The following is a 25,137-nucleotide window of genomic DNA, read 5'->3' as shown; positions in this document are numbered from 1 at the left end:
TTTTTTGACGGAAATTAACGCCGACCCTGGCCAACGCATGATTTGAAACGATTTCCAACGATTCATATTGCAGTTCACTAGTGATTTCTCATTGACGTTGAATCGCGGGTTATTTGAACGCGGGCTAATTCGAAAGTTCTGACGCTTTTTTTTTTTTTTTTTTCGTTTTCAATTTTTCAATCGGGTTACGAGATGTTCTAGTTTGCACGCCGGATTTGGAAAATTGAATGATCCGTTGAAGAAAATTCTCTGCCTGGCGGAGCGTTGTTGCAAGTTTTTTGCATGAACAAAGCTGAAGCGCTTCTAACGAAAGGCTGTCCTGATGTTGGGAACAAGTTTTTTTTTTTTTTTTTTTTTTTTTTTTCAATTTTCTACCGATCGATGCCAGTCCGCTAATGTTTTTTGACTACCCTACATTAATTTTCCATCCAAAAACTTGTCAACTCTCCGCCAGGGAGAGAATTTTCTTAAAAAAAAAAAAAACAATTCAACTTTCGGAAATTTAGCGCGCAAATTAGGATAGCTCGTTATCCGATTTGGAAAAAAAAAAAAAAAAAAAAAAAAATAAAAAACAGGTGCCAGAATTTTCGGGTTAGCCGGCGTTCAAACGACCCGTGAAATGCTTTTGTCAATGTTATAAACAGTTTCCAGGGATCTCAGGATTTTTTGGAATCACGGGAAATCAAAACGAATCACTGGAAATAATTCGGAACGCTGGGAAATCTAAGGAAACCACTTGGACGAATCCAGGAAATCAATGAAAATCCATCTATAGTATAACACGTCGTGCACGTAACCGTGATATTCACATCCGAACACGCTCGTCTCGTGCTAGCACGTACACGTACAATGCACGTATGTTATATCCTTAATATTATATACGGACGGACATCGTGTCGTATGTACAACATACCGTGCATGTCGTGCACGTGCCGACTTGTACGATATGTACACCTTTGTACCGACGTATTATAATATAACGCGCATCTTCGAAGGGGTCGACAAACCTTCTTAATTCACCTCGGAACTGTTGTTTCTTTTTTTTTTTTCTTTTTTCTAATTTATTTATTTCTTTATTCTATTTATTTACCCTTCTCTTCTTTAATATTTTACACGGATTTCCCTTCTTTCTTCTAGCTTGAATATCGGAACAGTTTTTTTTCCTCACACTTCTTCCGTAACAGGTATCCTCATTACATCACAATATACATAATTGTATTATTATATTTATCATACCATCTTTGTGCCTATAATTTAAATCACTTCCCGTCGTGCAATCCGACCGGAGCTTTTAAACATGAATCCGGAAATTCTCGTTATAAATTTTTTTTTTATTTTTACATTTCTTTTCGCCCAAATTCAGTCGATTTTATCGCACGCTGAATTATCAATTCGAATACAGTACAATAGTAGCAGGTAGATATAAAGGTGAACACAGCAAGGAAAATAGTAATCTTGGTAACTTGACATTTTTTATTTGAAATCATCGTACAATTGGTTCGGAAATATGAGACAAACTCTGTGATTATTTCAATTACCGAATCGAATCTAATGATGATTCATTTTTACAGCATCGTCGTTTCTTTCAGCGCGTGAAGCGCAAAGTGAATATCGCAGCTGCGTAAACTATTTTACACGTGAATAAAGCGAAGCGTATCAATTATCGCCTCAGTTAGCAAAACAATTGAGTTAACTCGTGCGAATTGCGTCACGATCGTATTTCTTTTTATCGTTGTTAGTAATAGTTTTTATTCCTTAACAATAATACGGAGTAGGTACTCAAAATTCTATTATTCCCGGCTCAACCATAAAGTTAATTTTTTTTGACCTCAAAAGCTGGACGAAAGTGGCATATTTTTTCCTAAAACGTATTTGCGGGAATTATGAGGCCAATTTAAAAATCCCAATTTTAAAATAAATATTGCGGCCAGACTAGAATCGGAAATAAAGTCGACTTTATTCCCTTGTTACAAAATGCAATATTCTGTTTGATTTTCGATTTACTTATGGTCATCATCTATGATCTTTCTGGATGTTTCTCCAACCTACGCATACATATTTGTATAAATGGTGAAGTAATTGTTCGCGAAGCGATTCCAATTGCACAATTTTCATCATTCCGTACATGTAGTGCAAATATCATAACAATCGCGGAGGCGAAGAACTGTTACATCAAAAGTTAGATAAACTGGATATTATGAACGAGATTTGTCCAATTTCTGACCATTACTGTCCACTTTTCACTCAGATTCTATAAACTCGCTGGTTGTTTTGTTTCATCGTTTATTTACGACAGTTTTTCTTATTCGACTTTTACATCGTTTAAATTTATCGAAAACTAGTCACCCTCTGTAATTGTATCCGTTGCCGCAACGGCGATGATTTCTATATCAAGGCGGTAACGGAATTTCTCATATTACGTATAACGGTCATTAAATAAGAAGCCCGAAAGAAGGGTCAGAGTGGATTTGGTCGTTTAATCTTTGAGGGCTTTCCATGGATATCGAATGATCGCATCGTGGGCCCGAAATTCCGCTCGCCGAAGGTTTGACCGCAGGGATTGCATGCGTGGCTGAATGCACGCTGCAGAGGTTTCCCCGTCTTAACGGCGATCGTTTTGCGGGTAAGAGAAGATACGAAGAAGCCAAAAAAAAAAAAAAAAAGAAGAAGAAAGAATCGCTCGGAGAGCTGCAACAATTCGCGAAGTCATCACCACCGTCGTCGTCTTGAAACCGCGGAATCGTTAATTGCGGAATTGAGTGCGCGGCGGCGGTGCGTTTTTCGGCTTATCCGAGCTGCCGTCTCGAAGTCCAATCGAGTCGAGCGTCGAGTTAAGGAGACCGGTGAAAAAGGCCGGCGACTATTCAAAGCCGGCAGCGGGCCCCGTTTAACAGCGATAACTGGGCCCCGCTTTACCGTTGCAGGAGAGTGCTTAAAATTCGCGCGCACTTTCCGCACATGACACGCACACTCAACGAAACCGGGCTTGCGATCGCCGTTGCGGTAGCGACGCGTATGGAAATTAAATTGGCATGAGAAAAGACTTGCTGCCCGCATACCCTGGACCCCGATCAAGGTTCGTATACGTTACGTATCTACCTGTCTGTAACGCATTCGCGTAACGCAAGGTGCGCGTGGAACCTTTGAAGTATACGTCATACCCACACGCGTGCGTTGCACGTGCGTTTGTGCACGCAAAGATCTTCGACACACCTTGAGTGCGCAAATTTTTTGCAAAGTGTTATAATCGTGTGTACATGTATTACGCGGTCCAAGGTTTTCGCACGGATTTTAAATCGCTATCTCGAGCCCGTTGATTCACAAGGTGGACCCAGCGAACAAACTCCCGGACATTTCACCTGTTGAATATTATATCGTTGTACGAGTTTTTTATACGATTACTCGGAATAATTTTTTAGTATTGTAATCGTACGGGCATGAGATGGTGATCGTTATCCTGTGATCTTGACTCTACCGCAAACCTCTTTTAACGCAAATTATGAGTTTAATTAAACCGAGACGATCAAGCTCGTTAACTTTTTAAAAAGGTCGCCGGAGTCCGGATGAGATGTGAAATAAATAAATAGACGTACTCGCGGTATTTAATTTTGGGTTTATTGTATTCGAGTCTGACATTCGTTATCATTCTTTAACACGATGATTGAAGTTAATCTCAACATTGGTCTACATTTAATTCGATCGTTCAAGTACTTTTCGCGGTTTACGAGTTACTTGCGCGTATTTTTAAGTAAAATACGATATTTAAACGGCTTTACTGGCTAAGCTTACTAACTTTACAATAAGAATCGAAATTGCAATTCAAATCTTTACAAAATTCTTTCGGAATCAAGTCCGTATCGTTAAATAAGATCGAGTGGTAACAAAACAATAATACAGGAAAGAAAGAGGAAGCAAAATCCAAATTCCGAAAGTGATCCTTTAAAATCGTGGTCTGAAAAAATCTTTTCGAGGTTCTTTTTTTGCCGAGTGGAAGTAAAAAAAAAAAAAAATGCTACTCTCGAACGAAGCGCATTAGTGGTTGCACGTAATTATGTATCATTAAGCCTAGTTGAACAAGTTTCCTTCAATGAAGCGAATTTTCGGTTTATCCTACACTTAGAAAAATTTTTAGTCCCACTCACCGCTCAGTCCTTGACTATTTTCATTTCTTACCACAATCGAAAAATATAGTTCTAGGTAGAAAATGAAAATTACTTTTCTAGCTGTTACCGGAAAGTCTGGTATCCGTTACTGTTCTTTCTCATTACGATCACTGTTGCTATATTTTCTCGCAACTGTTGCGAAAATTTGATGCTTGCGCAAGAATAAATTGATGTTACAGCCTTGTTTAACTAAAAAAGTAGAGTAAACCTCAGAAACTGATTTTGCGTTGCAATAACCAAAAAAGGATCGACGATAGCGCAAAGTGTTTAGGCGTACCTCGTTTTTCGTAATTCCAAAGATATTCGAACAGTTTTTTCAACGATACCTGTTTCACTGAATTTTTCTAGTTACTGTAACAAATGAAATGTTTCTCAGTGTAGTGAATTTATGACTTTTGGGTCCTAATTATTTCGATTTCGGGGTCCGAGGGACCGAAGCTGCACGCGAAAGCCACACTCCATGGGGTTACGGGGGTTAAACCGGAGGCCTGAGGGTGTTTCGAACGGGCCCGAGGCCCAATTCAGGCGATCACCGTTGCGGCCGTTCGAAAACGGTAAAATCTAAAATAACCGGCCGGCTTTACGTCCATAGACGCGTGGATCGGAGGGGGTGGTTTCTCGGGGGCTGAGCGATTTGCTCTGCACCCTCGGGAAGATGCGGCGCGGAGGTTTCCCACGGCCCGCACCACCTGTGCCTCAGCAGCGCGACGACAGGCCTCCCTTAGAAAAAGACGGTGAACTTTTCCGGCGCCCGAGTGAGAAGGAGGCCCGATATCGGCCCACTCGTATTGCCTGCAGCCACGCCAAAGGCTGCAGCAGGCTGCGCAAGCTGCTCCAGGAGAGCGGGGCATCAGGGTGTTAAAAGATTCCGGGGGTTGCTGCCATGCTCGCTTCCTCTCAAAGAGCCGGACGGGCGACTTTCAATGCGGGGGGAAAACCGGAGGAATCTCTGATACGCGTTTAACGGAGCAGCTTGAGCAACGCGCTGGACGGAGATCGGCTTATGCTGCAGGGGTGAAAAGCGACAAGGGTTGAATAAAACACTCCGACGGTTCGGGGCTTACAAATACCCGACACCAAATTAAACTGTCCACCTTTTTTCAACCTGACACGATTCGCCAAGTTGCTATTTCTTCTCCTCCAGGGCTTGGAATTTTCCATCATTTTTTTTAGTAAGCCGAGTTTTCGGGGCTTTGAATTGAAACATATTGAGAGAAAAAGAACGTATGATCTTGCTTCTCGAACCAGGGAAAAAATCCTTACATCATTGATAATCGAAAAAATTTATAAGTAAAACAGAAACCAACGAGCAGTGATTGGAAAACATTTTTCTTCGTATTCCAGATTGGTAGTAAGAAAATCTTATGAAAAAATACTTTCTACAAAATTAAGACTGAGGTAGCTATATTATCATCTACATATTATCACAGAACATAAATATTGTAGAAACAGATTATTCAATGCAAGAAAAGTAATCGAAAGGATTATTTGTACAAAAAATTTTCCAAAACCCAATCCTCGAGTAGATTTTGCATAATATGACACGTGATCAATTTGGCGGTGGAAAATTTTTCATCAATCCGGAGCCAACGTTTCACGTAGACTGCGAAGAAGAGCTTATTTTTTAAATTCGGCAATCGTTGCGTTTTCGCAGTTTCTCCCTCTCGTTAATCCCTCGATTCGTTCTCTCCTCGAAAAAGGACACGCGTCGTACGGAATTCCATCTCGCGACGAGGCTTATAGACACACGTATATTGTTGGATTACAAAAAGTTTGTCGCACGTGTACGTGACAATGGAATCTTCAGGGTATTTCGTGGCGATGTTGGGCCCTCTGCTCCTCCAAGACGTCGTCTTGTATCTAGTTTTATACCCCGGAGTAGTCCAGGCTGGGCCAGGAATAGGCCCAGCACGGTGTAACGATCGACTCAATGGGGGCCTGCATGGGGTTTCGGTTCGGACTCGCACTCCGTGCACGCATCGCTATTTTCCCACGAAATTTAGAGTTCGTATTCACCAGCTTGAGGTGCACTGCAGCTGGCCGGAATAACCGAGCGTTGGATCGAGGACTTGGATATCTAGCACGAGCCAAGAACCACATCGGCGGCCAGAACGCTGGAATTTTTGTTCTTAGATATTTAACAACCTAGGACTCCGAGCTTTGTTGTGTTCCGGATTAGTTTGGACCGAAGTATCAGAGTTGCGAGGTGGTCGAAAGAAAACTGGCGCTACTGTTTCAAGCATCCAGCACTCTTTATTCGTTTTAGTCGTTTTGTACCGCATGTATGTAAAAAAAATTTTACTGACCCAGATTTGAAGCTGCCAATTTTTTTACTCTGCAAAATAAAAAGGAAAGGAAATATTGTATCGACCGGATTTTCGGGAATTTACGAAGTAAAAAACATCACGGGGTGAGTGTTTTCATGTCTCAAAATCAGTCTCATTCTCACAGAACCGATCTCGAAATGGTCTGATTATACATTAAAATAATTCGATTCTTTGATTCTATGAAAAAATTCAGTTCTACATTTGACGTGGTGAAATTTGATCCGTGTCAAAGAAATATTATTTCTGTGTAAAAATTTGTAAGATATAGTTTAAACAAGTTGAATATTGTTTTAGTGATTTTATGACATTCTTTTACACAATCGTGCCAAACAATTTACAGCGCGCGCAATAATTTAACGGAATCAACGAAACTGATGGATTAGGAAAAATTATTTAGATACCGCTTTTCAGAAAGTAACAGACAATTTCTTTGAGCAAACCGAGGATTTGTCCAGTCAAATAACACTGAATCATTTCGTAGATTTGAAAAATCACTAGATGCATATCTTTTATTCAGTGTATTGGCCTCGTACGATTTTCGATTTTTTAATCGTTTTAAACAACCGATTTTTTCGTGTATTTTGATGATCGGTTTCTTTCTGTACTCATCCGTGCATTTCCTTTATGAATTTATCCCAAAGAATTCCTTACACGGAAGGAACGTTGATGTAATAACGCTTTATTCATATATAAGCGAATAAAAGCGGAAGGCCAAAACGAATCTTCAGCGCAGTTTGAGCCGGAAATTGGTGATACTTTTTCATTCAATTCCAGCGTATATATACATAGTATAATAATCTCGGCAGGGGGTCGGTGTGGAAGGGAGCAGGGGAAGTCCCGATTCGCAGGGAGAGCTATTTCCGGTGCATCCCGGTCGGTATGGAAGCTGATATAATTACCGACCCGCCCGAGTCCGTCATCCTAATAGTTTATTAAATCGATTCAAGTGGCCGAATCACTGAGTACAATTCCGATCCCGCAGCAGCAGCAGCCTTACCCTAACCTAACCTCGTCCCCTCTTCATCTCTCTCTCTCTCTCTCTCTCTCTCTCCCTCTCTCTCTTTCTTTATTTCTCTCTCACTCTATATTTCATCCCGCGCAGTCCGCCTGAACGTTGTAACTCGAGCCGAACATCCGGCTCAGGTAATCAATCAATGAGATCAAACTGTTTAACCGTTTATAACACAAAATATAGAACAGTATAGGTATACGAAACGTGAAAATTTGGTCGCCATGTTGGATTTCGATCTTGAAATACGGGAACTTGAATAATCTTTGCGACCTCACAGCTTCGATATTCACGCAATGTAGGCTGAAAAGTTTCCATTTCATTAACAGAATCAGATTTGATATTGTATGGAATGAGTCTGAACACAAAGAATTGAAACAGGTTTCGTGTAGCTAAAATTCAACACGGCTGTTTGAGACTGTTGAGAAGCATGAATGGCGGTTTTCTTTCGGCGGAAGATCGAGTTGATAATCTCGAATCGCGACCTAGGCGTACAACGAACCTAGGCCACTGTTTATTAATAACTATTCGCGCGTCTGGTATCTGAGGGAAAACCAAGCAACCCTAACCTAACCTGAGACAACGCGAAACTTTAAATTTACGAAAGAATTTGTTATACTAGGTGGAATTCGCGGAGGTTTGCCAAACTTTGCGTAACGAGTCGACGCGGTTTTACACAAACTGTCATACGACTGCTATGCTCCTAATTATGAAAAACCAGACTCGTAAGCTTCTGACCAGCGACATTTGTCGGCTCGTATTTTTTCACGAAACATTTATTATTTCTATCGATAAATAGAACGTTCGCCTCGGGTTGTACAGATATGTATATATTATTCAGGTTGCTTCTACGTAAGTCGAACGTGTGTGAAACTAGTGTAGCTGTCACGCTGAAATATATCGCACGCACGCGGCCCGTGTAGATACGTGCCGATCGTAAATTTCGCTTTGCAGTCGAACAATTTTTCAATTTTTACTCTTTTTTTTTTTTTTTTTTTTTTTTCTCGGCGTCAGTTTCATTTTTATTCACTCCCCACGTGTGTGCTCGAAAATAAACGTACCTACACGTCGTCGTATGAGAAAAAAAAGAAAATAGAAAGCGGACGAAAAAAAAAAGGACGAGAAATTGGAACAATTGTGAGGTTAACGTATGAAAAACGGAGTAACAAACAAAATCGAAGAGTCGTATAATTGATTTAAAAATAGATTTTCAGTCAGTGGAACATTGACGCACTACGCGTATTCCTATACCTATATATAATTATCTCAACTTGTCGACGTCATTCACGCCTCATGCGGGTGACACTGCGTCCAGAACCGTTGCCTATCCAAGTGATAAGCTACGAGAAGTAAAAACTAACGTCTCCTGGGTAGGTATATATATGCCATGCAATGCGTAGGAGGGGGATGAAAAAACTGAATCTTCTCACGAGCTCCAGGGGGTGCGGAGAAAGTCGAAAAAAGAGAGAGAGAGATAGAGGGGGAGGAAAAAAGTGGTGGTGGGGGAGGGGGGCGAAGGAGGTTAAAAGGTTTTAAGAACGAAAAAAATACTTGTGGAAAAAAAATTAATGTATAATGTACGTTCATGCGGCTGCGCGGTGTATCGCTAACTTTTTTCACCCCAACCGATAAGCCGGCTAGACTTCCGGTTAATTAGGGGCCGAAGGGTCGTTAGCGCGAAGCGCAGGGGTTCGTGCCGGACTCCTGATGTGCGGTTGCGCCGCGGCTCACAGACCCAAAATGCCCCTCGTAAATCACCACCGGCTATCCCAACCTCTGTTTCCTTTCGACTTATCAATTTCCACCGCGGGAATCTACTTAATTGGAACATTTTTCCTCGTGCGTATTGTAGTTTTGCTCTCACTTCTCACTGACGAGTGGGGTGGAAATTGATCGGGTGTAAGTAATAAAAATTATTCAAGTTTTTTTTTTTTTTATTGTTTTTTTACTTTGGGTAGTTTTATTTTGCCAATGTTATCGTACGTACGTAACCGATAATTGAATATTTGTTTATCTCACGCACTGTCTTCACACGATTCATCGATCATTTTACATGCGCATTCGAAACGTGGAAATTTACGCATACGCGTCTTAACGCCTGCACGATTTATTACAGTCGTACGGTGAGCGAACTGAGGACATTCGGACACTTGTTGAACGTGCGGTACATACATACATACACATGCGTATACGTACATGCATAGTTGCGTACTCTGGAATAATATCATATCTACCTCGACGTATGATACCTACCGTTTGCCTGTACATTCAACAAGCTAAATTCCGACTCACCCTTCCCCTCAACCAATTGACAGATATCAAATCTCCTTCGCGATAGCATGGAAATTTTCTGTTCCGAATACCCAGCTGATCAAAGAAGAAGAAATTAATAAAGATTTACCGTGCAGTTGCAAAAGAAAAGTTTCGAAAAATGGACGATCGGTGTACAGAAATAGTATTGATTTCTAAACACGCAGGGAGATCCATAAATGGACCGACAATCAGGATTGTAATCGTAACGTTGTTACGGAAAACGACGAACAATCGATTACAAACTTTAAGAAGATCGATTATTCCAGAGACTTAATTCGATCTCAATCGACGTTCGAAGCGGTCCTTGTTTTTCTCGCTGCGCAAGCTCGGGAGAAATCCTCTATCTCGGCTTAACGAACCAAACCGGATCAGGTGTACCATTGGTCTGCTCGCGGAGTGCGTACCTGTAACATAGGTAAGCAATGGGTCACCTCGACGCGCGCGATTCGCATCGCAGCGACTGTCATGAGCCAGCTATTTGCGCGCGCGCGCGCGCGTGTGTGCGTGTTCGTTGTCTGCGTGTGCGCGCAAAGCGACGCGGCGCGTTCCCGCGATCCAACAAGTGGGCGAAACATAGGCCGCGGCGGCGCGGCGCGGCGCGAGGCCTCCGCGTGCTGGTCGCGCGCGCTGCTTGGCGTGTGCGCTGAGCGCGTCCTTCCCCCTGCGACCCGCGCTGTTTTCCTGCGCTCACCGCGCAACGCGTAGCTCGCTCCACTTGTTCGTGAGACTGAGGGCTGCAGGTGTGCTGCTCGAAATACTAACCCAACCCACGGCGCTGCTTCGCGCTCCCCTCGTGCGCAGCAGCGGTCCTCCTGCTGCTGCCTTCGCCCTCTCCGAGCTGTGGGAACGCCGAGGCCCGAGAGCTTCCCACGATACGCGCTCCGGCTGCTGGTCGGTTTCCGACGTCCGATGGCGGTGGGGAGGGGGGAGGGGGAGGGGGGGGCACTCTATAAATACCCCCGACCTCGCTCGACACCGAACAGATCAGCTCGGCACTCCGAAGCTAACGCGTCTTACGCAACGCTCAAGTGACCTGGTAGAGACATAAGGAGAAGGGGTCTTGGAAAGACGATACTGACATAGAAACCGTTTATCGTCGATATCGATATCACTTTGTAAATATATGAATATACGTATATATACATATATATATATATGTATTTGTATATAAACAGCGTGAAAATCGTCGTTCAGATTTCATTCGTGCGTCGGTAAAAGAGTTCACGTACCGTAAATCTAAACGACCGAAGTGAGAGTTGTTATTAATAATCTGGAAACAAGTGTTTGAGTTGAAAGTGTTTATATCGTTTTTTCGAGCGGAGATAAAAAGGAGAATAATCATGGCACCGCACACGAGCTACACGCCCGTTGGCGGTATGGAGTACGAGGAACCGGTGTCGCGGACTTATCAGTATCGGAAGGTGATGAAGCCGATGCTGGAACGGAAGCGCAGGGCGCGGATAAACCGTTGCCTCGACGAACTGAAGGACCTCATGGTCACCGCGCTCCAGGCCGAAGGTGAGAACGTCGCGAAGCTGGAGAAGGCCGACATCCTCGAACTGACGGTTAGGCACCTCCACACCCTGCGAGCCGCGCGCCGTCTCACCCTCACACCCGAGACCAGCTACGCCGATCGTTTCAGAGAGGGGTTCACGCAGTGCGCCCAGGAGGTCTCGACCTTTCTCTCCACCCCCGTCGCCGCCTCCGTCCATCCCGCAGCCGGCGCTCAGCTTATGCGACACCTCGGCGGGTGTCTTAGGAGACTCGAGCAGCCCACCCCCGTTCCGACGCCTTCCACCGCCGTCGCCGCCACCGCCCCCCAGGCCAACCCCGTGCCTCAGAACACTTACACGCCGCCCCAGAGTCCCGTCAGCGTAGCGAGTTCATCCGGCGAGTCATCCGAGTCGTCGACGTCGTCGAGTTTGCCCGTTTGGCGACCCTGGTAGGGGACTCGAATGGGAAGAAGCCGAGGAGTTGGGAGCGTCGATTTAATTGAAACTGTGAAAGTGCGGAGGGGAAGTTCGGGAATTTTTAGAATTTTGTATAAGGACGTTGTTTTTTTTTTTTGTTTTGCTTTGTTCTCGAACTAGGTTTTAGTTTTTATTATTATTTTTCTTCACTCCTCTTTTCTATTCTCTAAATTTTATACGCCAAACAGCGAAATTAGGGGTTAAATTTTAATTGTTAACTGTACAGGGAGATAGACGGAGAGGAAAAGAGCTGTTTGAACTGATACGCATATATGATATTAATATTTATATACATATATATATATATATATATAATATAATATAATATAACTTGAATATATTTTGTTGAATAATAAGCTGAAACGACGAATCTACGCGTCTTCCAAATGTTGTAATTTCTAACTATGTACACACACACACACACACACACACACACACACACACACATACACACACACACACACACACACAGCATTTCTCGCAGCGATCGGATTTAAGGATCGGTTCTTTATTGTTATCCACTAGAACATATATTAGTTACATAGGTTTATTATTATGTTGTCTTCTTATCTTTTTTGCAAATGAAATAATGTCTTTCTTTCTTCACTTTTCTTATTTGTATAATTTCTGTTTTTTTGTTTCTTGTTTTTTTTTTTTGTTTAGTTGATTCTTTTGTGACAATAGGTATAATATAGATTGATCGATACATATGATACGATATGTGTATAATAGTTTATACATAGTATATATATATATAGGTGATGAAGCTTTAATGATGTATCTGTGATAGGGTTTTTTTTGTACCTGAGATTACTGTACGTTTCTCGTAATGTGTAATGGTGATGATGATGATAATGATAATGATAATCATTTTTATAACAAAGAATTGACAAAAGAGGAAAAAACAACAAATATGATAATTAAGCACATGTGAGATTGATAGAATAGATATTAACTTGTTACATGCTTAAGAGTATTTAGCCGTTAACAACAACCGTTGAATAATATTTGAATATTTGAGATTAAGAAAAAAAACGGAAAAAAAAAAAAACTAATCGAACCAATATGAAACCGTAAACGGAATGAATTGATTTTAAAAATAATAAATTTTCAAACACAAATTTTATACCGTGTGTACTTTACTGCTCGAAATATTTCCTCGTCCTGTATAATATTACGAGTACCCCGTATATTCTACCAATTTTCTCCTTTTTCTTACCACCAGAAAAATTTTCTCCGACTTGAATGATAAGTTATTTATTATATGGTAAAACAACGATCTATGTGCAGCTAAATTTCATACCTACAATAAATCTGCAATAACAACGCGTAAAAAAATTCAATTTAATTTTCATCGTCGTACATGCATACAAGAAAAAGGAACGAAGACGGCGTCGATTTAATTAATACGAGGCGAGTGATTCGGGACTGGTTACAAAAAAAAAAAGCTGAAAAGGAAGAAAAGAGAAGGGGTGGGGGGGAGGGGAAGAGAGGGAAGGAAAAAAACCAGTTCAATTAGAATTTTCGATCATCGGTATAGAGCAGGTGACAATTTCTTTACGTTGATCAGATTTTTCGGTACAATATATTGCTACATGTGGTGTATTGAAATTCCAGATAATCTGTAACGTCGTTGAGTGACAAAAAACCGTGTCAATCTGTACGGTGTATACAAAACGAAGGTGCGATGGCTGAAACATGCGGCGTAAGAAGAAAGTGAAAAAATGTTTGGGGCGTGGTTGTGAAGAGGTGAAAAGGGGGGAGGGTAAAAAACCGTTCTAATTACGATACGCGTACAATAATGTAACGCGTACGGCGAACGGTGCCGCGGCTCGTTCGAGGTTTCATTAAATCCCCGGCATTCGATTCCTTTGTACCGAGTTTTTCACCGAGATGATAGATGCTGCCATGCTTCCTCTGGTCCTGATCGTCGACGTCAGGACAAAGCCGATTGTAGGAGAGTATCGTCGATGTGCTCCGGGTGACTTTTGACAGGCGAAAATTGATCGTAACAGCAGGTCGATATACCTGTAACTTAAAATTGAAACAATCGTCAGGAACAATCGCTTCTAACTGACCGACGCGCATCGTCGATTCACTCGATAATTGATTTCCAAAGATCTATAACGATCCAGCGGATTCCGATAGGTGCTGACGCCTTTGTACGGGTGCTAAGCAAAAACTGTAAACGTTTGATCTCGTTTTTTATAATCGTCACACGGTTCCTCGATGCCTCTGTATTTCAGATCCCGGTATAAAGTACCGGATCATAGCTTGAAGAACAGGTCGGTTCGTTTTTACACCTAGACATGATCCAGGTTTTTTTAAACGACGCTGTAAGCTCGGGCTAATGTTACACTTGTTATACGTGCAGTTCAACTATCAAAGTGCGACTTTATACGTAGCACCAATTTTAACGAAATACGAGTATTTTCACATCTCGACCGGTTTCGTTTTATGCATCAGGTATTTATAGGTTCTGAAGAACTTGGGTCAAATATAAGCATCTCACTTCGCCGTTCGTTTTATCTCTCACGTATCGTATCAAGTTTTATTATTCGTTTTAGAACTCGCCGCTTTTTCAAACTTTTACGCCAAAATTGTTATACGGGTAGAATTATTTGCTTGTAAAAAAAATTTGTAAAAGGTCGTTTCGTCATAGCGAGAAATGAAGTTCTCAATGTTTGGAACTCTCTTCGTTTAAAAACCGCAAATTTTATTAATAGCAACAGTTATACTCGCGTCATAGTATTATCTATTTCCGGTCCGGGCTCTAGTTATATACGTCACGGCGACGTCACAATTTACGTCCCAAAAGCAGATTACGCAGGGAGCAAAAACCGCGTGGCGTCTTGTGATTGAATCTGAAATTTATTGCTAGATGATTATCAAAAATCTGGTAAACTTGTATGTATACGATAAAGTGGTTTAATAAATATATTTTTGTTCGTATCGCTTGTTCTTCATTCGGCACTTTGTGTGGTCAGCGGTGTTTGAGATTTTTTTAAAATTTTTTCATCACGGACACGTAATCAGCCAACCTGAAGTGGAATCGTGATTCGCATTTCTATGTATAGACCGAACGTATTTTGTTGCAATCGCACGTATTAATCAAAAGAATTTACACCCATGCGATAAGTATAGAATAACACGTGTAGTATGTAATGTACGTACAGTGTACTTAATACAAGGGCACGTGCCGCGATTTATCATTCGTCAATTTCTCGTCTCGTTAAACTCGTGACACTGAAATTTACCGTGCGTTTTTTTTTATCTTATCATCCGATATCGTCGCGACACGATATATTTAATTTAAGAAATTTTTTTATCGGACACGTCACGATAAACGGAGAAGAAAAAAAAACTGTAGACCGAAGTCTGATCACTGTTTATTTTCTCGTTTACAGATAATCGTATCGTTTCATCATTCGAGGATTTGACGGTTGGGATTCTTCGATCGACTAAAAATACTACGAGGGGAAAACAAAATTCTACAAAGACAAAGTGCAACGGAAGCACACAGAAGAAGGAGAAGAAGAAGAAAAAGAAGAAGAAGGAGAAGAAGAAGAAGAATTAAAAAAAGAGCAGTAGACGGCATCGACGAGGTAAGGTAAATTTTTTAAATATAAAAAAAATCTTGTCGCCGGTATAATAATAATTATATAACCTACGCTCTGAAAAGTATCTTCATACGTATAGCGAGTTCGAACTTCCGGTTGAAATTGAATTATTATCCTCTTAAGTGTTGGTCCAGTAAAGAGTTTCGACGCCGCAACAGAACCTTTCAATTCCTTAATGAAGTAATAAATTTTTATATTGCCACATGGAGCGGAGCCCGTTTATGTGTATGTGTAATAGCTGCACGCTGGACCTCGTGGGAATTTATGCACACGTCGATGAATTTCGTCGGACCCGCTACCCGCTTCTTCTCGTTCCCCCCATGAGCCATATACGTAGCTACTTTATTTTAAAATCTCCTTATGGGTTTTTAATTGGCCTCTTGGTATTCCGTTCCTTCACCCGCGGTTCTTCGCTTTTATGGACAATATTGTAAATTTGTCTCCGCTCCGCCACCCAGGAGAAAAAATCTGTACGTTAATTTTTCTCTTATCTATTTATTTATTCGTCAGTTTTTAATGTTTCTTTCTATTTCCTTTATTAGGAGTAAAAACGTAATTAACTCAACGCATAAACTCTGCGGTTTTATCGTGCGATTTGATAAATAGAAATCGTAGACTCAAGAGATTCGTCGATTAGTTGACGCTGATTTGTTACGTCGGAGAAAAAAAAAATCTTGTGCAAACGAATCTATACTTACCTATAATCTCACTCGTGAATATTTATCGACGTCAATCGCGGTGAAAACCATAACAATAGTTTTTAGCACCGAATCAATTCGAGGATATAATAAACCGACCAAACAATCGAGCATCGTATGTAACCAGATAACAACTTTGAATTTGAATTTGACATTTTGAGAAACTGACACTGACGTTTCGAGGTTCGGGTGCAGCGGAGAATCGACGATTGGCGAACATGTCGAGGACGTTCAAGTCCAGGGAGAGTCTGAATTTATCGAGGGGATTATCGAGCGTGCTGATGAGATGCCATCGGCATCAGCTTCAATTTGCTGGCAAAATGAGACCGGGAATAAAATCACTGTCTCCGCGGTGTTTCAGGCGAGTCGGTGGTGCGGGAAAGATGAAAGCGATAGCATGCGAAGACAACGGAACCGGATCCGGCGGTAAAGCGGTCGGACATGGGGTCGTCGAGGATTCGGAGCGTTCCAAAGACGAGGAGAATTTGTCGCAGCAACCGCAACCGCTGGTAGGTGAAGCTGGGCCCAGCGGCGACGAGACGATCAGAACCCCTTTGAGACGCAGCCTCTTCGCCCACGTGGCACCCTACGTGGTCTTCCAGCCTCTTGATGCGAGGGGACCGACACTGCCGAGTGCAATTGGTAGGCACCTGAAGTGGCGAATGAGTCCGATAACACCGCTGCTGGTCCGGCGAACGGTGACGAACTCGGGGTACCGTATGGTGCATCAATCGCCGGAATGGTGCGGGCTCTGGGGAAAGCACATGAAGAGCCTGAACTTCAAGTCGGTCCGCGAGTCCCAGAAGGTAAACCACTTTCCCGGGACCTATCAGCTCGGGCGTAAGGACCGACTGTGGCGGAACCTTAGCAGGATGATTGTCAAGTACGGTAAGAAGGAGTTCGGATTCGTTCCCAGGACCTTCGTTCTCCCGCAGGAACTCAGGTGCTTCAAACAGGTCTGGGAGAAGGCCGCCGGACGCGAGAAGTGGATCATCAAGCCCCCAGCGTCCGCCCGCGGTACCGGAATTCGCGTCGTTCATCGCTGGTGCCAGATCCCGAAAAAGAAGGCCGTCATCGTCCAGCAATACCTCTCGAAGCCGATGCTCATCGACGGCGCGAAGTTCGACCTCAGGCTCTACGTCCTTGTGACCAGCTTCAACCCCCTCAGGCTCTACATCTATCCGGACGGCTTGGTCCGTTTCGCCTCCGAGAAGTACGTCGAGGACTTGAACTGTCTGAGCAACCGGTTCATGCACCTGACCAACTACAGCATCAACAAGGCCAGCGCCAGCTACACAAGCAACGATAGCGCTGACTCGTGCACCGGGCACAAGTGGACCCTAAAAACTCTCTGGTCGTACCTCAGGGAAAAGAAGAACGTCGACGTGGATCGACTCTGGGTAGCGATGAAGGACATCGTCGTTAAGACGATGGTCTCGGCCGAGGCCTCGATCGACTCGCTCACCTGGGGTAACGTCGCCTCGAGGTACACCTGCTACGAGCTCTTCGGAGTCGACATCCTCCTCGACGAACACCTCAAGCCTTGGCTTCTCGAGGTCAACATCTCGCCCTCGCTCCAGTCCTCGTCACCGCTGGACGTCGCCGTCAAGGCGCCGATGATCAGGACCGTGTTCAACATCGTTGGCTTCCAACTTCCGCCGGTCCCGATGCCTCCCGCTATTCTCGAGGAGTTCGCCAAACGGCACAACCTCGATCCTGTTCGCCAGGACTTGAGGGTCCACCACGTCAGTCTCGATAACGCGGAGAAGACGAAGCACAACCTGTTCTCCAACCAGCACAAGCGGGAGAGGTACCTTCAGGACATAATCGAGGACCTCACACCCGACGACGTAAGAAACCTGATCGTATACGAGGACGAACTTACCCAGCTCGAGTCCTTCGAGAAGATCTTTCCGACCAAGACCAGCCACGAGTACCTCCAATACTTCGAAGTTCCGAGGTACTACAACAAGCTCTTCGACGCATGGGAGACAAAGTACGCAGATAACAGGACCGAGGGCATCACCAGGCTTCAAAACTTGTGCTTGGCGAAGTACCATTTGACTCAACCGGCAAAAGCGGTAGTTTAGATAGACGATAGATAGTTAGGCAAACGCAATTATCGAAGAGAGGAGGGGGGGGGGGGGGGGGACGACTATTCGTCGTTGGTGCATGACTCCTAATTTTTATAACTTGGTAACAACTTGAGTGCCAATTTTTATAACTTCGTAACAACTTGACTGCCAATTTTTATAACTTCGTAACAACTTGACTGCCAATTTTTATAACTTCGTAACAATTCGACTGCCACCTCGATATAGAGACGTGTCAAATTTTTATCTGAATGTTGTAGAAACGAATTAGTTTATCCCGCTGCCTCATTGTGCTATGTCTTATGACTATTTCTCTTTCTCTCTCTGACTCTCTCCCTCTTTTTTTAATACTTACATTTTTTCTATTTTTCATGTTTAATCATCGTCCATTATAGACTTATCGTGTCACACATTATACGGAATTACAATACTTGTATATACATTACGGCGGTCTTCATTTGGGTGTCGGAAAAATTTGCTCCTCCCGATCTGTTCCAAATCATTCAAAAAAAAATTTGTTCAAAATTTCAAGTCTCTATGTCAAATGGAACACCTGCCAAACGAAATAACTGGTTATAAAAACTACATAAATTTTAAATTTTAAACTTTCAGACAGACCTTAAGGCACGTGTTCCAGTTGACGTAGAGGCTTCAGACTTTACATAGTTTTTTTTTTTTTAATGATTTGAAAAAGGTCTGGGGGGTGTTCCAATGAAAATTTTTTCGACTCCGAAATAAGGACCACCCTAATATACGTATAATGTGCGAATGCACATACACGTATACGGTGTTACGTGACATGGTGAAATTATTTTTAAAACAACGATGTGCCTTAAGAAACATAATTGAACATATTTCTAAGTAAAGGCGATTATTAGTTTTACGAAATAAAATACTCCATAAAACCCGTTACATCCATATTATGCTGTAATACCAGTAAATCTCATTTACTAGCAATCGGTACGCAACGTGCTAATCAAATCTTATCTATTATCGGTGCATTTCGTTTTTTCTCATGCAAGCAAATCTGATGTTTATTTTTCCCCATTGTTACGCTTCACAAGAAAATAGTTAACCCTGGACAATCGGAAGATACAATTTTAATTGTCTGTAAAATAAGGAAAAAATCTTCAATTGCACGGTACGTGAGATAATTCTCAGGGTGTTTACCCATATACCGTGTAAACGAGCCTGAGATTATTCCGTCCGCTTAAATTATAAGAAAAAGAAGCCGGACGCTGCAACCTTATCCCGAAAACGAGTTCATCGGACTTTCTGTAACTGGTTTGACGCATAGCGCGTATCAGTTAATAAGTTTTCGGCCACACCGCTCGGTAGCAGAAGGGTTGATACTTCTCGTGGTGGATCAATGATTGTCTCAATATTGGTAAATACCGCATACATGCGGAACCTATTTACGTGCAGGTAAGCGAAAACCCCGAGCCAGTTCCAGGTAGGTGGATAATTATACCACAGTAAATTGTGGACATTTTTTCAACACTATAAATAAATTCGGATAAAGTAAGCGGTGTCGGTAATAACAGTTATTTACCGAGAACGATAAGTGATGCCAATACTGCACGAGGCATTGACATGACTTGCACGGCGGTTCACACGTGTGAGCGAAGCATTGAGTAGACGTTGATGTTCAGTCGAGCCTTTAATGGGTTCTATTCATCGGGCGATATTCATTCCAATTTGGGAATGAAGCGGAAAATCTCTGCCGCCTGTACACGGCCAGCTGGTTTTGTTCAACCGACCGGTCACTTTGGTGTTGATGATGCTGAACGACCGGGTATAAGGTGCATGGGTACCGGATCAAACGAGTCCGCTGTCCGGGTATAATAGACAAACGATAAACATCGCGCTGCTTGGTAAACTCTTTCGAAAATTCTCCGTCCAACTCGATCGTACGGACTGATGCAACTTACTCGAAACTCGTTATGCACAGTCTCCGAGTTATGACGAGGCACGTCATTCGCCCTCCAGATTAATTCTTATCTCTTCCATTCCCTGCCGAGGTAGTCGAAACCTTCGGTTTAGCTCGTGACACGTCGTGTCGAGGAATTATTCATTCCTATTCTCCAGAATGAGACGAAATCTCTATTGGACCAGTCAGACTTGTATGTATACACCGGAGTAAAAGCACACGACATCGTTAATGCTATTCATGCATAAATTAGAATAATTACCGATGTACTGACGATCTGTTTTGCACTATTAGACCGTCGTGTATGCTTGGATATTTCGGTTTATCGATAAAAGTCGCGAGAAGTTAAGCGCGTTGTTACGTGTCAGTTGAAAAAAAAAAAAATTGACTACGATGAGTGGACAAGTTCACTTTCGTGGATACGGATCATCCGTCCGAGGAGCGAAGCTCTTTACAAAAAAATTTTTCGGCATGTTATAAATAGTTCTAAATTCTCTGTAACCAAAATTAAAGTAAAGCACAAGGTCATTAATCATGAATTTCTAGGCGTTAATAGATACAACAGTGTATATTTTCCGTGCAATTTGACAGAGATGAAATCAATCTCGACCGAAACCGAAGGCGGAAAGTTGAAAGATTGGGGAGGCGTGGGGGACGATGCAAGGTACGCGTACATCGAACTGGTGGACTTGATACCGAGTCAACCGAAGAAGCTGATCAAGCTGGACGGCGACGGTGATAAAAGCTGGAAGTTACCGATGCGAAAGAGCCTCTTCGCCCACGTGCCACCTTACGTGATATTCCACTTGTACAGCGTGAAGATGCTGTATGGACTGCCGGCTGAAATAACGAATCACATGCAGTGGCGGTGCGCGCTTCGTTTCATGCCGCAAATGGTCCGCAGAACGGTGACAAACTCGGGTTTCAACGTGATAAGAAAGAGCGAAAAATGGATGGGAAGCTGGGGCGCGCCTCTGCCGGTAATGCAGATCAAGGCGTTGAAGACATTTCAGAAGGTGAATCACTTCCCGGGAACTATTGAAATCTGCCGGAAGGATAGACTGTGGAAAAACCTGAGCAGGATGATGCAGCGGTTCGGTAAATCGGAGTTCAACTTCACCCCGACTACGTACGTTTTTCCCGAGGACAAGAGACGATTTCAAAAGTTCTTCGAACGTAACGGAGGGATCTGGATCACCAAACCGCCGTCCGGGTGCGCTGGGAACGGGATTCGCGTCGTCTCGAGGTGGTCCGACATCTCGAAGCGCTGCCCCTTGGTCGTTCAGCGGTACGTAAGGCCGCCGCGGCTCATCTATGGCGTGAAATTCGACATACGACTTTACGCCCTTATCACCAGCGTCGACCCCCTTCTGGTCTACCTCTACTCCGAAGGGTTGGTTCGGTTCGCGACGGCCAAGTACGTCGACGACGTCCACCACCTTTACGACAGGTTCATGCACCTCACAAATACCTCGGTCAACAAGTCCAGCCCCACCTTCAGACCCAACGACAGCATCGACAAGTGTAAGGGCAACATGTGGTCCCTCAACAGTCTCTGGGCTCACTTGGCCAGCAGACAACGCGTCGACGTACCCAGACTCTGGGAGAAGATCAAGGACATCGTTGTCAAGACCATCGTATCCGCGGAGTCGGTGATCGTTCGGAGCTCCAACGCCGCCCTTCCATCACCCTACAACGCCTTCCAGCTTCTCGGCTTCGATGTCATGCTAGATGAGAACCTCAGGCCCTGGCTTCTCGAGGTTAACAACTACCCATCGATGGACCCCGACACCCCCTTGTGTTCCATAGTGAAGGGCGAGCTGGCCAGAGACGTTCTGAACATCGTTGGATTCCAGATACCGGACACCATTCCGGACGCAGAGGTCAAGTTACTGACCGAGAGGTACGGTCAGTCCCCGATTTGCCATGATCATCGTCTTTACGCGACGACTCTCACTCAGGAGGAGAATGACAAACATGAGAAATTCGCTGTGGTTGAAGTCAGACAGGATTACCTCGAGTCGATTCTCGCCACCCTGACGCCAGATGACGTTAGGCGGCTGATCAGGTACGAGGATGAGGCGACCCAGGTTGGTGGCTTCGAGAAGATATTTCCAACGAGAAGCTCGCACAGGTATCATAAGTTCTTCGACAAGCTGAGGTATTACAACAAGCTCCTTGACGCCTGGGAAGAAACTTACTGGCCCAACAAAGCGGAGGGATTGTCGAGGCTACAGAAATTGTGCAGGGAAAAACGTCATCTGGGTGACTTGAAGAATCAGGCAGAATTGCAGAGTGTACTGTGAAGTGAAATCATCCGCGTAGCTCTCCGTTTGTGCAAGCAAAGTTTTCCGACGCACAATTATTCAACCGATGTAAGATGAAGTTTGTAGATGAATAAATGTCGAATCACCCTACGTAAATGCAAACATACTGCGTTATTGTTGCGACACCTTATCGCTGCTGCATAACACGCTCCGGACTTGACCATGGAGTGCATATCTTGTGAGTTTGTTGAAGCGAGCAACAAACCAGTTATCAACTACTATTCCACATGCCTCGTATTTTATCGAGCGGTGGGAGCGAGATAGAAGTTATCGCGGATGCATAATTCATGAGGTGTAATAACTCAGCGGGCGTGTATTTTGTGTGAGAAACTCTGTGCAAATGATCGCACGCATGTATTTATCGGTAACACACGTGCCACAATACACATCTCTCAAATATATTACTTTCACACGTGTACAAGTTCTGACAAGAAAGCGCCAGTGGCTATTCAGAGAAGTTTATTGTTGGTGTTTTTCCCCCTTCGGACAAGCACTGACACCTTGAATCACCTGAAGCTAGCTGAGATCGATCGATTCGGTGATCCGTCTAACCTCGTGAATCGGACAAGAAAACGGGAGATAAAAATGGCAGGGACAAGAAATTGTCGTTGATAAATTAAAAACTAGTGACAAGTCAAAATTTCGAGTGTGACAGGGTGATCTAATTCGTTCACAATGGTACGAATAACGTCAACGGAAATGAAGGGTGGATACGTATCATCTTGTTACGAAGACATGTTCAGTGAGAAACCGTTCATCTACAAAGACGTGACGAAAACGTTGATCCTTTCGGCAAAACGGAGATCGAAGAAGTCGACGTCTCCGCTACGCGAAAGCTGGTTTCCTCTACGTAAAAGCCTGTTTCCTCACGTGGCACCCTACGTGATATTCCAACTCCACGACGGCAAGAAGATCTTCCCTAAGGCTTTCTTTCCAAAGGAGATATCGGAGCATCTGACCTGGGAGGTGGGAACATCGACGCCGTGGATAGTGAGGAAGACGGTCGAAAGCTCAGGGTATCGTTTGGTGCTGGGGACCGAAGACTGGTGCGGGACGTGGAGCGAGTGCAACTACACGTTCTGCTACAAGATGCTGAAGCGGCACCAGAAGATGAACCACTTCCCAGGCACTTACGAAATCGGACACAAGGACCGACTCTGGAAGAACATCAGCAGGTTGCGGGCGAGGTTCGGCAAACGGTGCTTCGCCTTTATCCCACGGACCTTCGTCCTGCCTACGGATTTCGATCAGCTGCGACGAGTCTGGGAGTCGAACAAGCCCAGGAACAAGTGGATCTTAAAGCCACCGGCCTCCTCCAGAGGCCGAGGAGTCTCCGTGGTAAGCCGGTGGACCCAGATTCCGCGAACGCAGAGCTTCACGGTGGTCCAGCAATACCTCTCAAGACCGAAACTGATAAACGACTCGAAGTTCGACCTGCGGATTTACGCCCTCATCACCGACTTCGATCCGCTCAAGATCTACGTCTACTCCGAGGGGCTGGTCAGGTTCGCGAGCGCGAGGTACGACCGCGCCGATGTTAGTCTGACCAACAAGTTCATCCACTTGACAAACTACAGCGTGAACAAGGAGTCGATGGACTACGTGAGCAACGACTCGATGAACCAGCCAAAGGGGCACAAATGGGCGCTGAAGTGTCTGTGGCGGTATCTCAGGGCGCAGCAAGTCGACGTCGACGGTCTGCGAACGAAAATCCACGACATAGTAGTCAAGGCCGTTATCTCGGGCGAAAGTTCGGTCCACTGCTTTTCGAGGGTGCATCTCGCGCCCGGGTCTAAACACAACTGCTTCGAGCTCCTCGGGTTCGACATCCTCATCGACGAGAACCTGAAGCCCTGGCTACTCGAGGTGAACATTTCGCCCTCTTTGCACGCCCCATCCCCTCTTGACGTTGGGGTGAAAGGTCATCTCGTCAGAGACGTTCTGAACCTGGTTGGATACCGCGTGCCGCCTCCTGTTCTCCGCAAAATGGCCGAACGTCGCGACCTTGGCTTCTTTTATCAGGACTTCCGAGCCACTGAGAAGCCGCTAAGCTCCAAGGAGAAGCGGAAACAGATGCAGTTCATGTACCAGCGGGAACGCGGGGACTCGAAACTCGGTTCCATACTCGAACATCTCACTCCTGATGACGTCAGGAGCCTCGTCGTTTACGAGGACGAAGTCGCCAGGCTGGGACAATTCCTCAAGGTCTTTCCAACTCCGGGGACTCATACTTATTTCAGGTACTTCGAGGCGCCCAGGTACTACAACTTGCTCCTTGGTGCTTGGGAAATCGCTCACGGACACAATCGGAAGGCGGGTATTGAACTGCTCAGGAGTCTGTGCGCGAAGAAGTACCATCTCAGATGATACTGGATACGACATTTTCATCGTGATTCTTTCTTTTTTTTTTCCTATACAACGTATTGGGTACTTCTTACAGATACACTATGACCGTGTGGTACGATCAATGATAAGTGTTGTGAAACTTTGCCGAAGCTTCTGTTATTCTCTAAGTTTGTTGTTAGGAAGCACATATGTCCTACCGATTGTGAGTTTATGCGAATACACATGTAACTGCAACGTCATAGTTCGATGACTTGGTTATTTAACATTTTTTTCTAGACGCAGATAGACCTGTTCGATTTTCAAATAGGTGCATCATTGAATCAGGAACTGAAGATGTCAAT

General features: G+C 44.0%; 3 protein-coding genes and 1 pseudogene across 7 annotated transcripts in view; all 4 read left to right on the top strand.

Moving 5' to 3' along the window:
* LOC124210655 (tubulin monoglutamylase TTLL4-like) overlaps positions 1-18,229 on the top strand; it is a 101,497-nt gene extending 83,268 nt beyond the window's left edge. For 4 of the 5 annotated variants that reach the window (XM_069137958.1, XM_069137992.1, XM_069138019.1 and 1 more), the window contains 2 exons: positions 15,190-15,387; positions 16,462-18,229. In XM_069137958.1, the coding sequence (XP_068994059.1) occupies positions 16,484-18,190 (1,707 nt within the window). In that variant the 5' untranslated portion in view covers positions 15,190-15,387; positions 16,462-16,483 and the 3' untranslated portion in view covers positions 18,191-18,229. Of the gene's footprint in view, positions 1-6,549; positions 6,574-15,189; positions 15,388-16,461 lie in introns of those variants that run through there. The other variant, XM_069138033.1, reaches the window with a different exon arrangement.
* LOC124210658 (enhancer of split mbeta protein) lies at positions 10,806-12,184 on the top strand. Its single transcript, XM_046608850.2, has one exon. The coding sequence runs from the start codon at positions 11,153-11,155 to the stop codon at positions 11,756-11,758; it is 606 nt and encodes a 201-aa protein (XP_046464806.1). The 5' UTR covers positions 10,806-11,152; the 3' UTR covers positions 11,759-12,184.
* Positions 18,230-20,716: 2,487 nt separating the features above from the next.
* On the top strand, positions 20,717-22,429 carry LOC124224853 (tubulin monoglutamylase TTLL4). The gene has a single exon (XM_046637054.1). It carries the CDS (start codon positions 20,717-20,719, stop codon positions 22,427-22,429), a length of 1,713 nt encoding a protein of 570 aa, XP_046493010.1.
* Positions 22,430-23,125: 696 nt separating this feature from the next.
* LOC124224852 (tubulin monoglutamylase TTLL4 pseudogene) lies at positions 23,126-24,817 on the top strand (annotated as a pseudogene).
* Positions 24,818-25,137: the final 320 nt, after the last annotated feature.

The sequence above is a fragment of the Neodiprion pinetum genome, chromosome 1, assembly GCF_021155775.2.
Source record: "Neodiprion pinetum isolate iyNeoPine1 chromosome 1, iyNeoPine1.2, whole genome shotgun sequence".
NCBI classification, from domain to species: Eukaryota; Metazoa; Arthropoda; class Insecta; order Hymenoptera; family Diprionidae; genus Neodiprion; species Neodiprion pinetum.
This window is presented reverse-complemented; position numbering and strand designations above follow the sequence as displayed.